This window comes from Dasypus novemcinctus, chromosome 21 (genome assembly GCF_030445035.2).
Source record: "Dasypus novemcinctus isolate mDasNov1 chromosome 21, mDasNov1.1.hap2, whole genome shotgun sequence".
Lineage (NCBI taxonomy): Eukaryota > Metazoa > Chordata > Mammalia > Cingulata > Dasypodidae > Dasypus > Dasypus novemcinctus.
In genome coordinates, this window is record NC_080693.1 from 73,656,399 (window position 1) to 73,673,325 (window position 16,927).

At 32.2% G+C, this 16,927-nt stretch overlaps 1 protein-coding gene across 3 annotated transcripts in view; it reads right to left on the bottom strand.

Moving 5' to 3' along the window:
* Positions 1 to 15,595, bottom strand: part of ABCA6 (ATP binding cassette subfamily A member 6) — a 56,952-nt gene extending 41,357 nt beyond the window's left edge. For 2 of the 3 annotated variants that reach the window (XM_058284631.2, XM_058284630.2), the window contains exons 1-11: positions 15,388 to 15,594; positions 14,992 to 15,072; positions 14,394 to 14,494; positions 12,728 to 12,932; positions 11,443 to 11,604; positions 9,886 to 9,989; positions 9,306 to 9,532; positions 6,288 to 6,429; positions 5,789 to 5,974; positions 2,280 to 2,427; positions 761 to 929 (exon numbers count right to left, since the gene is read on the bottom strand). In XM_058284631.2, the coding sequence (XP_058140614.1) occupies positions 761 to 929; positions 2,280 to 2,427; positions 5,789 to 5,974; positions 6,288 to 6,429; positions 9,306 to 9,532; positions 9,886 to 9,989; positions 11,443 to 11,604; positions 12,728 to 12,932; positions 14,394 to 14,489 (1,439 nt within the window). In that variant the 5' untranslated portion in view covers positions 14,490 to 14,494; positions 14,992 to 15,072; positions 15,388 to 15,594. Of the gene's footprint in view, positions 1 to 760; positions 930 to 2,279; positions 2,428 to 5,788; positions 5,975 to 6,287; positions 6,430 to 9,305; positions 9,533 to 9,885; positions 9,990 to 11,442; positions 11,605 to 12,727; positions 12,933 to 14,393; positions 14,495 to 14,991; positions 15,073 to 15,387 lie in introns of all 3 variants that reach the window. The other variant, XM_071210783.1, reaches the window with a different exon arrangement.
* Positions 15,596 to 16,927: the final 1,332 nt, after the last annotated feature.

A 16,927-nucleotide genomic window follows, 5' to 3' on the forward strand; every position in this document is an offset into this window, starting at 1 on the left:
TGTTTGGGTTGGGTTGGGTTGGTTTTGAGAGTTAAATGCATATCTGGTACATAGTAAGCACTACATGGGTATCTGTTAAAAAAGCAAATGGTTAATAATTAAAGCTCTGATTCTTTAACTTTAATGCATGATAGAAAAATCTACAGGGCTTTTTACAACTCATGGATTCTTGGGTTAAATCTCATACCAACTGAATAGAATCACAGGGATAGGGTCTGAGGACAGAAATATTTTAAGAACTCTTCATAAGACTTTGTTACATACAAAATCCCATAACAGCGCTACAAAGTTGATGTTACCCTCATTTCATACAGGACACTGAGGATAAGAGAAATGCATTCAATTTTTCTAAGATTACACATAAATCGAGAGGAAAGTGTGGTATTAGGACCTAAGAATTTCTGACTCCAAATTTTTTACTTCTTCTACCATACCATATATGACAAAAGAAATTATAGATTCAGGTTCAGATGATTTAAAAAGTAAGTATAAAAGAGAGGTGGGGAACCAAATACAGAAGCAGGGAGGGAGACAGGTAGAGGATGACAAGGTAACATTATATAGAATTAATCAAAGAGAATTTTCCTTACAAAGTAGCAGTTAGTTGAAATTAGTGGTGTCTGCAGTAGATCTGTCCAAAGTGACATTCAGAAAAGCAAATTTTATGTCTTTAAATATTTTGCCTAAGCCCTGTCCTGTTGCTGTTGGTTAAAAATTGTTTAGCATTGTACCATGTTAATATGACTGTATATGTCATTACCTGATGGCTTCTTTTCCTTGAAATTCTGGAGCTACTTGTTCAAAATAATCACCATAGGGATGCTCAGTATCTATTTCATTCTCAAAGACCTTATCATCAGTTCTTTGGTGTTGCCAACAAGATGATGAGTTCAGAAAAAATAATGGAGAATATCGGTGATCACTTCCATCTAATTAAGAGGCAATAAAATATTGGATCAATATATTAAACCAATTAAGGCTTGATCAGAATAGTATAAAATGCCTTGAACTTTTGAGTATCATAGAGAAATTATTTTCTTTCTTGCTTAATATTATAGAGAAGAAAACTTGACAATAAAGCAAATAGTGAAAATTCAAATAACAACATGCTATTACAAAACTTAAAAATATAACAGAACTTTCAACAAAGTATAAATCATAGGCTTGAATAAATGGACTGTTTACAAAAATGCATAAAACCAAATATTTGGGAAAACACAGGGCACATAAAATATTTTTATGTGACACATAAAAATAAATTCAAGATATCGTTTGACCACAATAATATAACTAAACATAATATTGAAATCTATACATTATGTCAGTGATAAGTGTATGGAGAAATTGTATTTGTTCAGGATATATATGTGGTTATTTTCCAAATTTTAAAAAATAAAGTATTTGTTATTAATGGTTCTCAGATATAAACCAGAATTAATAGAAAGACAGAAATATATACAAATAATTACACAGATACATGAGACAACCATAAATGCAGTTGAAGAGGAAAGAACACAAAATAAAAGGATAAGTAAACCAGAAGAATTTGCAGGGGAAAAAATATTCTGATTCTAGTATATGTAAGGAATTCCTGGCTTATGTGAAATTTTTGTCTTTTTGTAAAAAAAAAGAAAATCTAACTGGGTCATATATTTCTCTAAATTATGCATAAAAATGAAAAAAAATCTGATGCTGAGAACATCCTCTCTAATTTTCATTTATGGTATTTCTTTAAAGGACAGACATCTCTCTTTCTGAAATGGTCCTTCTAGAAATCATGAAAGGGAGGACAAAAGATTATGTCACACCTGAGGTCCTTTCTGTGTTTCGTTTACAATTTGCCTCACATTTTTGTAAGTAAGAGATACAAATATTGAATAGGAGGCCTTTCCATAGTTCAGGGAATATACCCTAGCCAAAACCATCTTAAGAACAAATTTATTTCAGCTTGTTCTGAATCAAATTCTAAAAATTATTCTTTCAAAACACTTTTAGGGATCCTTGAAAAAAGTAACACAATTTAATTACTATACAATTATGTGTGCTATCATTATTATGATCATTATAATACATATTGTTATAAGAAGTCAGAGGTATAATTATTTTTATATAAAAAGTCCTTCCAGATCATTAAAATTACAAAATAAAGAACTCATTTAGCCTGCAGTGGGAAATATTTGTTATTCTTCATTCATTAAAATGTATTTGTATAACATTTTTAAATGTCTTCAATGTAATCAATACTTATAGAAGTCAGAGAAAAATGCACTACTACTTACAGGGTAATAGTCTGTCAAAGTATAATGCCAATACAAAGTACAAAAGAGAATCGAAAGCCAAGATGAAAAAAGTTGCTATCATCATATATGAATCTCCTGAAGGGTCAGGAAAAATTATGCCATTCACCTTATAATCCAGGTGCAAAATCTACAATTCAAGAAAAAAGTAATAAATGAGGCAATAAATTAAAAATAATTCACTGTAGCAGCAAGAATTATTTGACTAATAAGCTTTTTCAATAAGCCCTAATAATGAAGTTACCATTCAAACTATTTCTATTTTACAGAGATCAAATGAATATTGGAAGAAAATGCCAATTAAAAAATCAATGATCTAAGAATAGGACTTTAAATTATAATGCATTTGCTTATTTCATGAAGTCATTGCAATATTGCAAAGTATATGTTCTACACAAAAAGTAAAATACACATTTTAGAAAAGAATATGAGGAATTCTTTGAAATATCTTATTAGCATAATAATAAAAGAACTTACCTCCTTGTTAGTATTAATACAAATAAAATTTTGTACTTTTAATTTTATAATATAATAAGAGCTACACTTGCATGGAGCTGATGTTCAAGGTACTGTTTTAAGTGCTGTTCACATTATCTCTTTAATCTTCCTCATAACCCTATGATGCAGGTTTATTTATTTTTACTCAGTGGCAAAAAAATACAGGAAGTTCAGCTTCCAAAGCCAGGTTCTCACTAAACACCCTATGCTACCTCTCAATCTATGTTAAAATGTTAAAATTTTATATAATTCTGTGGTATTAATTATATTCACAATGATGTGCCACCACCATCACTATCCATTACCAAACTCCTCCAACACCCCAAATATTCATATTTGAATATGGGTAAAAGGGGAAATTTTAGGGTTATATATGTTATTAGAATAATTTTTAGTAATGTTTAGTAACATTATATTTAGTAATAATTTACTAGAAAAAAAATTTTTTTAACTATAAAATGGGACTCTTCCACACAGTCTAATGTAAACTATGGAGTATAGTTAATAATATAATTATAATTTTTAAAACGTTAAAGTTTACATAAGAGAGTTTGGTTTATTAAAGGAATGAAAGGCTGGGCCAACATTTGAAAATCTATCAATGTAATTTAGCATTAAACAGATTAAGTGGGAAAATCATGTGATGAACCTAATAGATGCAGAAAAGACATTTCATAAAATTTAATATTTATTCATGGTAAAGAAAATCTCAGAGCAAACTAAGAAGAAAAGGGAACCTCCTCAATCTGATGAAGGAGATAAACAAGGACCAACACCAAGCATCATGCTTAATGGTACAAGTTTTTCATTTGCCTGCATTTCTAATTCAACATTGTACAAGAGGTCCTGACTTATGCAGTAAGACAAGAAAAAATAAATCAAAGACATAAAGACTGCAAAGGAAAAATATACCATCATTGTTGTCGGACAATATAATTAAATATGTAGAAATTCCAAGGCCATATGCAAAAGATCAGGTGAATCTCTTTACATGAACAACAAGCATGTAGAAAATAAAAATTTAAACACAGATGTCTGTTATAATAGTATCAAAAATATCAAATACTTCGGGGGAAAAATCAAGCAAAAATTGTAAGAACTCAGCACTGAAAACTAAAACAATTATAAGGTAAAATGAAGAAAACCCATTATGTTCATGGCAAAAACTAAAAAGGTGTCAATTCCCTCCAAACTGAAAACTTCCATTGTGTCAAAATCTTAACAGCTTTGCACATGCAAGCACATATATGTGTTACTTGATAAGCTAATTCTAAAATTTACATCAATACAAAAGTTGTGGAACAGACAAGCCTCTCTTGAAAAAGATAATAAACTGATAAAATTGTCTCTACCACATATCAAAACATTACAAAGCAAAACAGTACAGATAATGTCTTATTGATGCAAGGATAGACACAATGGGTTAATACAAGATTGGTTGAGTTAGGATAAAAGAACTACTGCAGTTCATTCAGGGAAAGGATGTTCTTTTAAAAAATAGAGCTAAAGCAATTGGATATTCATATAGAAAACTACTCCTATTTATACATACACAGAAATCATTTTGAAAAGGATTTGTATGTAAATGCAAAAGGTGAAATAATCAAGCTTCTAGAATAAACTGTAATAATCCTGGGGTAGGGAACATTTCTTAAACAGACACACAAGCACTCTACATAAAAGAAAAAACTGACAAATTGGACTTTATCGAAATTAAGACACTGTTCATCCAAATCACAAGTAATAAAGCAAGCAACAAATAACTGAAAAATGTCTTATATCCAGCATATATAAGGAGTACCCACAAAGCAATAAACAAAAAATAGACAACTTAGTCTAAAAAAGTGGAGAAAGGACTTAGATTGGCAATTTACAAAAGAAAATCCAAAAAGTATGAAAAGGAACATTCAACATATGAAAAGGTACATAGCTTCATTAATTATCAGGGAAATTCAAATTAAGACATCATGATGTATCACTATTTATTCACCAGAATGGCTATAACTTGGAAGACTGACAATACCAAATGTTGGCAAAGATGTGGAGCAACTAGAATTCGCAAAAATGTTGGTGAAAATGTAAATTGGGACAGTAACTTTAGAAAAATATTGGGCAGTAACTACTAAGATTAGCATGTGCATATTCTAGATCCTAACAGTCAATTCCTAGATGTATAACAAAAAGAATTTAATGTCCATGTTCACTGGGAGACATGTACAAGAATATTTATAGCAGCATTGTTAATAATAGCTAAAAACTAGAAACTATTGTCCATCAATAAGAAAATTGATAATATAGTCAAACAATAGAATACTATATAACAATACTCTTAGTTACACATAAAATGTGGATGATAAATAAAAACATAATGTTGGATGAAAAAGCCAGTTTTTCAGCAATACATTTTGTACAATATCACTTACATAAAGTTCAAAAACAAGCAAAATTAAACAACTATGCTTAAGGATGCATACTTAGGAGGTAACAAAAAACAAGAAAGTAATTATCATCTAAGTTAGTTTTACCTTTAGAAGGAAAGAGTATTTAGTGAGCTTCTAGTGTGATGGCAACATTCTATTTCTTGACCTGGTTCATGGTTACTGTGATTTACTTTAGAACTATTCACTAAACTATATATTTATGTTTCGGATTTTTCATATTTGATTTATAGTTCACAAAATAAAACATTTTCTAAAACAAGTTTGCACAACAGAATGCTTTCATCTCATGAACTAAAATGACAAGTGTGTGTGTATATTAGAGGAAATTTGTAAAAAACAAAATACATCTAAGAGGTAGAAATAGGGAAGTTTTTCTTTTCACTTTCCTTGTGAGATGAAAATTTTTCTACAGTGTAATAATTTTTTAAATTTAACTTTACATAGAAGGATTGTTTAGAATAAATGTTGTTATTTTGAAAGTTTGTTGATGATAAAAGGTCATGGAATTTCACAATTTTCAATGTTTAATAAACCAATTAACTGTACTCTTACCTGAGCCAATCCAGCAGTGAAGGCAAAGGGGCTACAAATGCTCAAAATCCACTCCAAAGTTGAAGAAAGCTGTCTGTACAGTGCAGTCAATCCCACACACCCCCAAAAGAGAGTAAAGAGGAGCACAATCAAACTGGTGAGGACAGTTTTCTTTAACAGTACGCTCATCAGGAATACTAAAGTTATCTGAAAGAGAAGACGTTTAGCTGATCATATATATTTAGTTCACTGAGAATCATTGGTAGAACAATAAAATAACAGCCTTTGTATCATAATGGTCAAAAACATTTTTCTTTTTGAGACATCATTTTGTTGATTCAGACATTTATGCAAAAGAGAAGTCTGATTTTCTTTGGGTTACATTATTTTCTCACACCCATAGAGACTTTCTCAAGCAAACACAGAAAAAATGGACATAAAAGAAGAAACTATGTGAGTGATATTTACTACATATAGCTAAGACCGAATGGGAAAAGTGATCATAAATTCATGAACTTACCAAAGACAGGCCATACAGGAAAAAGAGTGTAAATATGACCATGAAGCCCGTCATCACTATAATTTGGGCAGATGTAATGACAATTGCAATGAGTATGCAGATAATGAAAATGAAGCCAGCATAGAATAGACCCCAAGAGAGCCTATGTAAAGACAAAAAGTTATTTAAATTATTCATAACTTTACTATGAAACAATCAAAACACACTCAAATACCTAAAGAATAAGACAGTGATAACCGTGGTACCTGACATCTAGATGAATAACTATAACTAAAACAGTTGAAGCCACCTGTGCACCCCTTCCTTGATCACAATCTTCCTTCCTCTTCTCACAAAGGTAGCCTAAATTTGCAGTTTATATTCCATTTTGGTTATTTTGATTACATAAGCATGCAATCGCCATACTGAACCCTGATACAGAACAGGCACCACCCAACCAAAAAAGATGTCACTTCCCATTATGTGACAGGAAACAATAGCATTGCTCTACTGGTGTTTCCTGGCTGGGTGTCAGCTGGGTATACGTGTCTTGTATAAATAGTATAACATTGCACTTATAATATTATACTGTATGTTTTTTTCTACAACTAGCCTTTATCAATCAACATAACAATACTTTATACTACTGTTTAATATTTCACTATATGAATATACCCAATGTTCTGTTTCCCACAGACAGGTTGTTTCCTTTTTTTTCTTTGCTATTACAGCATTGCTAAAAACATTCTTATATAAATCTTTTTGGGGAAATTTGTCAGAATTTCTCCAAGGTGTAATTGCTGAATTAAAGGGGGTAAGCATTTTGCACCTCATCAGCTATTTCCATACTGTTTTAATTGTAGAATTGGAAAGGAACTTAACATTTGCTAATCAATCCAGTAGATTTGGGTGGATTTGTGGCGGACAATAATTTCACCATTCTTGAGGATCTCAGGAGGCAGTGGCAAACTAAAATCTCATAACTCCACTAAGCCCATTCCATTTTCAATATTCTCATTCATGATTTTTTTACTTAAATTGATATAACTTATTTTACACCCTTAAGCATTCAAATTGTTTTACTATTGATATGATGGTGTTCATAGGCTCCTCTCAGTCCAGAGTTCTTTGTTGTATGTAAAAGAAATGCCTAATTAAATAAGAATTCAACAGCTGAGGAATATGGCAAAAATATTAAACTAGGACCTTGCATTAATATGTCCCAGTAGAACATGCTTATGCTGAATTTATTTGCTCCTTGCTTATTTAACTTCTTTTTAAATTTCATGTCATTGCAATGATTTGGAAAAAAAAAAAGCATACCACATTCTGCAGAACCCACTTCCTGAGTACAAATATAACTACTTTGTTTGGGAAAGGAAAAACTATAGCATAGGAGAACTACAAATGAAGGAAATTAGAAAAAGGAACTGATTGCCAGGGTGGGGTAGAGGTTGGAGGGAGTTATTAATAAACTATGGAAACCCATATGCTAAAAACAAAGACATTAAGACATCACATTTAAATAATACTATTATATTTCATAATTATTATGTTAGTTTTAAAAGGTTGTCATCAAATGTATTTCTAATAGACACCCTACACTTAATTGAAATGTTTCAGAATCTTTCTCCTCTTTAGTTTTAAGGATATATACATATATATCTAGTGTATGTGTGTGTACAATTTTCTAAGTTTCATATATACTAGGAATCATTTATTCTTATGTCCAATACCCAAATGCCTAATACCTTTCTGATTTATACAGGGTTGACTCCTACTTCCACGGTCTCATGTAACCTCAGAGATGCTATCCCAAAGGACATGCCCTGGACTGAGACAAGGCCTCCGACATGGGTCACCTCAACTCTTGCTCCTACCAGATTCACTGAGTAGCTCCAAGGTCTTCTCTGTATTCCCAAAGTTCCACTGCATATAACTCTTTTCCTCTGCCACTGCCCCCATCTTTCTCTTTTTATTTAATTCCAAGACACAGTTCCCTCTTTTTCTATTTCACAATTCATACTTACAGGAATTAAAACTCTCCATTTACCTTATAGAAAAGTAAAAATTTCCTAAATCATAATTTCATTTCAGGAAACTTCAAAGGACTGTTAAATAGTTTTTCACCCATTCCAGATACTTCATCATCCTAGAATATTTTTTTGATATAGGGAATATACAGAGAACTATCTTCCAGGGTTCAATATAAAAAAATGTTATGCTTCTTTTGGGATAAAACAAGCAGATTCTTTTTCCTTTTTCCTTTTCCTAGACAGTAAAGATTTTGCAACTGATTGTATTATAAAATTATCTGCTTTAGCCACTCTATTATTTTCCTAGGTCTTTGTTCTTAGTCCTCAATTACTTGTTTTTATTATAATACAAATGCACACACACACACATTTAAAAATCTTTGAAATCATTTGTGCAATGAAAGATATAAACATTTCAAAAGATGGAGTCCTTCTTATATACCAACCTAAGTACTACATGTGCTGTGTACATTACAGAAGTTATCTTATAAACAAAATATAATATCTTCCTATTTTATTTAGTTGCTTAAAAAAAAATACATCATTGGTGGCCAAGGCTCTGAACAGAAATTAGCCTTTATAGGCTTATACTTTTTCCAAAGTTAGGAAGCCACAAGAAATCAAATGATTATCTATGGGCAGAACTGTTGGAAAGCTACAATCAGAGGACCTGGATTTGAGGCCCAGCTCTGGTACTGGCCATCTGAGTGACCTTGGCAACTTCCTTATTCTCTTTGACCTTCACTTTGCTTGTTTTTAAACGGGATGATATCACTTTTATCCCGTGGTTAGCTTAGCACAATCAAGGCACAGAAAAAGTGCTCTGGAAATTAGAATCACTGTTTATATGACAAAATTTAGCAAAGACTAAATAAAAATTAAAAAAACAACAACAAAAGAAAAAGTAGTCAATGCAGCAAATTTAAATCATGATGTTCTGAAACAAGAACATTTTTCACTTCTTTATTTCCCTGTATATTAATAAGCCCTACAAAATACTCACCAGAATGCTGAATCCTGTAGACCCATTATTTTCATCACGTCCTTAAGGCTCTTTCTCTCTTTTGTAATATTGAGTGATGAAAAATATATAAATGGGGAGAAATAAAGCAAGCAGTAGAAAATAAACATCTCATACATAAATGGGTCTTTAGAAATAAAAGGTGATGTTTTCATATTTGTCCCAGTAACTGACATCAACTCCTCCATCACAGAGTGATTTGTTGTGACCTAAAGAGTTTAAACAAACAAAATAATTGTTTAGAGTACAGAAACTGGACAAATATGAGTAAGTCCTGTGGATTATGCCAATATTGATTTCCTAGTCTTAATATTGTACTGTACGTATGGTTACCATTGGGGCAACTTCATTGTTTTGGTGACTTCCGTGAATCTATAAATATATCAAAGTAAAGAGTTTCTTAAAAATAAGCAACAAGTTCCTTTGTATAAATTGAATTCCAGCATTTGTATACCTGTGTTATTAAACAAAAATATGAAAATCTGAATATATACATCATCTTTTATCAAAATGATCATCTTCAGGAATCAGTTTATATTAATTATTAGAACTAAGAACTTACTTCTATAATAGCTGAATCAATGGCAGTTTGTAAGGTCACAAATCCTCTTTCCCAGTATTGGGCCAGTAAACATGAAAACATATCATATCCCTTCCAGCAATGAGCTATAAGCACAAACAGAACCACAGTCATCATTATGAGATGAAGGCAGTTGGAGAATATGAAAAAAGAATCCATGGATAAAACAATCCAGAGGAAGCTCCACTAGTTAAAACTTATAAATACACAGAAAAAGGAAGCTAATGAAAAGTTTTACTAGGGTAAATTTCATCATGCAAATCACAGCATGCATAGAAAATGTTGGAAAATGTAAAGATATGAAAGCAAGGAACACTCTACTCCAGTCATATGAGATGCCTTGCTGTGCCTCAAAACACCAAAACTTTCCAGCACTAGATTTTTTTTCACACTTGAACGCTCTCCCTCTAGATAGGTACATGGCTGACTCCCTCTGTTCATTCTGAAATCTTCTAAAATATCTAAAATCAGTCCTCTTTCCAGTCTTCATCTGCTAAGTCTTCTTTTTGTTACATTGTTCCTTTTATCACCACCTTACAGAATGCATATGTATTTGTTTGTTTATTGACTTCTGTTCATTCCCTGGCCTTTTCCCCTGGCCATGCTAGAATAGCTCTTGAAAGCAGGCTCTATGTTTCGTTTACTTCTATCTCCAGGGCCAAGAACAGTGCAATGCACAGAGTAGGCATTCAGTGAACCAATTCTATGACTTACTTTAGTTCTACTTCCTAACCGCTCTCAAATCCATCCACCTCTCTCCCATGCAGCTGTCTCCATACTGTCCTAAACACATAATCTCACTAGCCAGTTTCACTACATTATCTCTGGCTCCTCTGCAATCCACTCTCCAGGCTGTATCAGAAGTGCTTCCTTAGGAAATCTAATCATGTCTCTACTTGGATTAAAACACCTCAATGGCTATCCATTCCTCCAGGTTTACAACAATCCCCAACAGCTTGCCTTTGAGTCATTTTACTTTCATTTTGCCTCCACATTCTTTTCCATGGTCTCTGCTTAGCTGTACTTCTCTTTTTTCAAATCTATTGACAGATGCCATTTCTCATCCCAGGGCCTTCACCCTTGCTTTTCTTCTATCTGAAACACAATCTCCCTAGCAACTCGTAACTACTGTTCCTTCTGGTCTTTAGTTTAAACCTCACTTTCCTGCAGCTTGTTAGCACCTGTCGATCTAAGTCACTGCTGCACCCTTCCTGATACTTTTCTTTAATTGTTCAATGCCTATCTTCCCTTCTAAACTGGAATCTCACCAGAGACTGGGACATATCAGTCTTGATCATCCCTGCATTTGTTATACCTTGTACATGCTGAGCTCAACATATATGGGGGATGAATCTACAATTTAATGAAAGTTATACACTCATGGGTAGATGTGATTGACCTTGGGATAAGCTCAGCAATAAAATGTGCTTTGTTACTTTTCTCATGTGCCATTGAAAGCATCTCTGTGACCCATCCCATTCTGTTCTTTTTATTGAAAAGATGAAAAATGTTGTAATTATAGTTTATATGAAAAGTCACCTAAGAAATCTTCTTCCAGCATAAATGGAATGGCATATCCCTGAGCAAACTTCAATTTATATGAGAAAGTATCATTAAAGATGATTCCCACACTGTCTGGAAAATTGTCTAGAATTATTTTATCCATTGATTTTTGATCTGGAACTCCAGTGACTTCTCTTCCTGTGAATTACAAGGTAAAAACATACATTGAAAATTACTACAGGGATGCACCAAAACTGAATGTTATATCCAACTATGCCATCACGTATTTTCCATTGAATTAAACTAGCAATCATTTTCCATTGAAATCAAATGTGTCCAAAAAGGAAAGCAGGGAAATTTTATTTTAATAGTTTAGATTGTAAAATCAAGAGAAATGCATGAGAATTTAGGGTTGTCTTTTAATAAGGACAAATATAAAAAAGGCAAGTTTTAGGTACAGGAAAACATTGTACTAGGATAAATATGCATAAGAGAATTGGAGAACAAACTTCAGAGGTAATTGTTATAGTTACCATATAGTCAGAGGGTGCCATATTTCAGATTTACTGAATTAAAATCTCATGTGACATTTCCTTTATACAAGAACCAAAATCTTAAGGTGACCCTAACAGCCAGAATTTTCACCTGTTAGAAATCAAGGATCAAAGAGTAGATAGCCAGACTGCACCTAACTTGGCCATGAATGAAATAATATATTTTGGTTACCTCGGTTACATAGAGACCTCATTTAATTTTTAAACAATGTTTTAAAATTACAGTATATGCAGAATACTCAGAATAGATTATCCATTCTTACATTTCATAGTTCTAAAGTTGTCACTCAATAACCATACCCTAATCTCTATTTAGATTTTTCCCCTGAATTATAAATCTCAATCATTATATTTCCATGTTAATAATCCCACTCCCAGAGGGGAGTGGGTGTTAGCTCAGTTGGTTGAGTGCCTGCTTTCCATGTATGAGGTCTTGGGTTCAATCTCCAGTGCTTCCTAAAAAAGAAAAAAAAAAAATCCACTCCTACTAATAGCTATATTGCTCTTAGAAACTACTCTGAAGATATGAAATGGTAAATCTATTGTTTAACAATATTCTTTTAGAAATGTGGGCCTCCCTGAAATTGACCTTCATCAGTTTAAAAGGCTAACTGTTGTGAGAAAGAGAAAAAAACTGAATTTATATATTATCTTGACACCTAAATATGTAACCAAATGTATCACTCTAACTTCAAACTAAACATGTGTACAACTTATAAAGAAATACAAGGATATCAGTAATTCTTATTTGCTGTTAGTATACCTACCTTTCCAAAAGGGAGAAAATGCTGTTTTATTCATTATCTGCTGGGTTATATTAGAAATTGGTGTATATACAACTTTTACAGAAGAGCTATTAAATTTATCGACTCTTCCAAGATCATGAGGAGGTATTTCAGTAACCTTGACATTTTCTCTGAAAAATGATATTAGGCCCATATTCAGCCCTAGAAGTAATGGGAGGCCCAATTCCTAGAAAACATGAAAAAGAAAACCAATTTAGATTATGTGTCCTTAAACAACTTGGTCAACAGCAAATAACTGTTGAAGACAAAATTGCAATATTGCCATATAATTAGCTTCTCTTTGCTCTCTGGCTTTCTAGCAAAGGATAACTAATGAAAGATAAATAATGAGATAGTAGCCACATGTGTTATTCTTTAATACTAGAACTAAAATTTTGCATTAAAAATTGTCATCTACTGCAGAAGGCATCATATAAACAGGATGACAATCTATAAATGCATGGGCAGCAGATTCTATAATCTATATAAAAGCAAGCAGGGATTTTTTCCCAATGTTTTAGATTCCAGATTCAAGAGAAATGCACAAACATTAAATGTTTTCTTTCAATAATAGTAGGTATCAAGGCAAGACATAGGTATACAAAACATTTTATAGCAAAATAAATATGCATAAGAGAATTGGAGTACAAAAAACAGGTAATTGCTGTGGCTACTGTATACTCAGAGGATTCCAGTTTTCAGTTTTACTGAAACAAATGTAGCTCACATAAGTTCATGGTAACAAATCACAATGAATTTGCTGGTTGTCATACCCTTGTATTGGAAATCAAAGAAAATGAAAAGGAGTGAGTGGAAAAGACTAGTAGTTCAGAATATCAGTGATCTCTTTCTTCTTGGCAAATGTTAAATTATATCCTTAGGCCCCTCCCAAATTAATAGAGTCATATGATTGAGCTCTGACCAATGGAATGTGAACAGATATGACATGAAACACTTCCAGACCTGGTTTGTGGAACCTTGCACAACCTGCTATATTCTCTCTCTCTTTAGTCTCTCTATTTCCTTATCTTATGAATGGATGCAGAGGAACCAGGGGAGATCTGGAGGTCCAGGGAGATAGCAGAGTCCCTAAATGAAGGAGCCTGGGCCCCTGAATGACAGAGTAGAGAAGATTCCTTCACCCACCCACTCCCACCCCAGTTGTACTACCAAACTTGTTCAGACTGTGATAAGAGTGATCAACCTTTGCTCTGCTAATTCACTGACATCTGGAGTTGTTACTAGTAGTCAGTTCTCTTGCCTAATGCACAATCAGTGATGTTATTTGGTCATAATTCTTGCAAATAATTTTTGTGTAGAAAATTTATGAACTTAAAAATAACTCCCTAAAATTAAAATTCATCAAGTTCTGCATTTTGATTATTCCTAGGCTCTACATGTATAATGTGTCATAGTAGCTCTAACAGTTGATATACCATATAATTACATGTTTACTTACTCTCCTTTAAAAATCAATCAGAAATACTTCTAGTCCTTACAGTTGTACACTATTTTTCAAGAAGTGCTTTGAGTCTTTCGGTACAACAAATATGGTTAGATAAAACCTCAAAATCAAATCTGCTTCTTAAAATATAAGAGAACCATTAGGTAAAATAACAGTGTTAATAATGAAAGGATGCAAACTTACCACCAATATCTCTCTTTTCATCCTCCATTTCTTAAGAAAATTCTTATACAGAAGGGCTTGAGTTTGCTGGCATACATTTTTATCTTTCTTTTTCATTTTGTCTATTTTATGAAAAAGAAGAGAGTAAATATGATAAAGCACAAACTAGAAAAAATGGTGTAATCAGAAAAAAACGTGATCATATATTTCAGTCAAGAACCATAAAAAAAAGGACTTAAAATATTAATTCAATCATCCATGGATGTAAATTTTTACCTGAAACACATTCTTTTTAAGCAAGGAGGGTGTGATGGTCGGGAGGTAGAGTGACATCACAATTTTACCAAAACATAGAGTAATGCAATTGAAAAGCTATAGTTAGAATTCAGAACCTGCATGATACTTCAAATTTTTTTATCTTTTATAACAGAAATTCAATTACATAAATAGAGTAGTTAAATTCTACCTCATCTGATTAACAGTAATTTCTTCTTTGTATTTAAATAGACTTCTCAGAGCTAATCAAACTAACATCAAAATTTTTATTTCCTAAATTTATCTGAATAAAAATTATGTCTATGTTATATAACATCAATGAAATATTCTCTTATATATTTACCTTCCAAATTGAATGGAAAAACTTTTATTAAAAGATTCAGGCCACAGGATAACAATTCAGTCAAACTACTGCAACTTGGGTCTGAGAGAAGAACAAAAATATTTTTCTGAATGTTGTACAAAGTAAGTTTTGAAAATAAAAAGCATATGGGAAAGTAATTTTTCCCAAATATTTTTAAATAAACAGAAACAATTTTGAAATTAAATTCTTAGAGATTTGCATATGAACATATTCAGACAATTACCCTCAGTTAATAGAGAAGCAATAAAAGGTGGGAAAAAAAGCAAAACATTAAATCATTAGCTCACGTAAGTATTTGGAAATATCTGAAAAAATCTTTAGCAGTGTCTACCCACATATTTAGCAAAGCCCCAAAAAATAAACAGCTCTACTTACTGTCAGAAAAATTACTCTGGAAATACTGTTAAAAGTTTTTTGGTCTAAAGACAACAGTTATAACTTCTTTATTACCACTTCTTCATTTATACCATGAAGTGGGTGTCTATTTCCAAGAGTTCTTACTCAAGCTGGCTTCTGAAAAAGGTGTGGTCAACCCCATGTGCACATGATGAGCTTCTTTTGTTTTCTGTGTTTTTTCCCCTCAATTATTCTGTAGGGAAATGACCGTTCAGTGGTTGGTTACTCATTTCACAGGGAATGACATGAATCCTGTTTGTTCACCTGGCCTTTCAACTCCAGAGATAAGAGGAAAATCGTCAAAATGGGACTAGCCTATCAGACATGGTAAGACCAAACTGGGAGAAAAAGCAACAAAAAAGTAAAAACAATAACTAACCAAACTAAGCAGTTATATATGTATGAGAACTCTGTAAGTTATTTTTTCACTACTGATGCTTAAACACAACTGCCAATTACATATTTTATTTAACTAATTTGAAATATATGGGCAGAACACACTGGAGATTAATTTTGTCTAAAATTCAAAGCAACCTATAGTCTGTCTTGGAAAAATATCTAAGTTGGATAAATGAATTTCAATGAAATTTCTTTTTTTTCACTCTGTTCACAGTAGAAGCAGGATTTCATAAGATGTGTAAGCAAAATAAAATCGTGGACTACTTAGGAATAGAAAACATATTCAGCTAATGTTTTGTGCATGAAGACTAGAAAAAATGAAATGTATTTAACTTGAATTGCACAGTTTATCTTCTTCTCTAGAATTGCAAACATTTCTTGTCCTGCCAAAGAGAATGGCAAAACAGGAAGCCAAAGTCCATGAATTGGGAAATCTCAAATATTTGAAATGGCTCCCAATCCACAGATGTTAATAATCATAAAGCTGAGAGATGCTCTGGAGAAAAGGAGGATAACTTTTTTAAAGTATTTAATGTCATGATATTATGTATATTCATATCTCTCCTTGGCTGTTAATTCTATTTTTCAGAATAGCCAACTGTGAAATATTTTACTGTGAAATATTTTATGCCTCATACATTAAAATATTAGCAAGAAAAAAAGTAGTAAAGATGTCCTAAATGTCTCATGATTGGTGGAAGGAAGGTGTTAAAAGGGACAAACACTGTTAAAATTTTATATCGTAAATAGGTTAACAGGAAATCTGAGTTCATTTTTAATTACCTGGAATGTAGCTCAGGTTTTTATTAACTTTGTTGTTACAGTGTTTTATATTCTATATTCACTGTCATAGGAATATTTTCACTCTGCCTGTCTTACAATTAAGTTAAAATGTACTGCTACAATATCAATATTATCTAGATTATTGTTTTCATTTCTTCTTATTGTTTCTTGTGTATCTTGGTCTTCATCTTTCTTGACCTCTTTATTGTGATTCTTTTTTCATTTTCTTGTGCTATTTTCCTTATATCAACCTGAAAATTCCCCCACAAATTGTGGCTTAATATGGTGAGGAAGTACCCAGCCTCCAGCTAGAAGCTCACTTAAATGGTGGATAAAA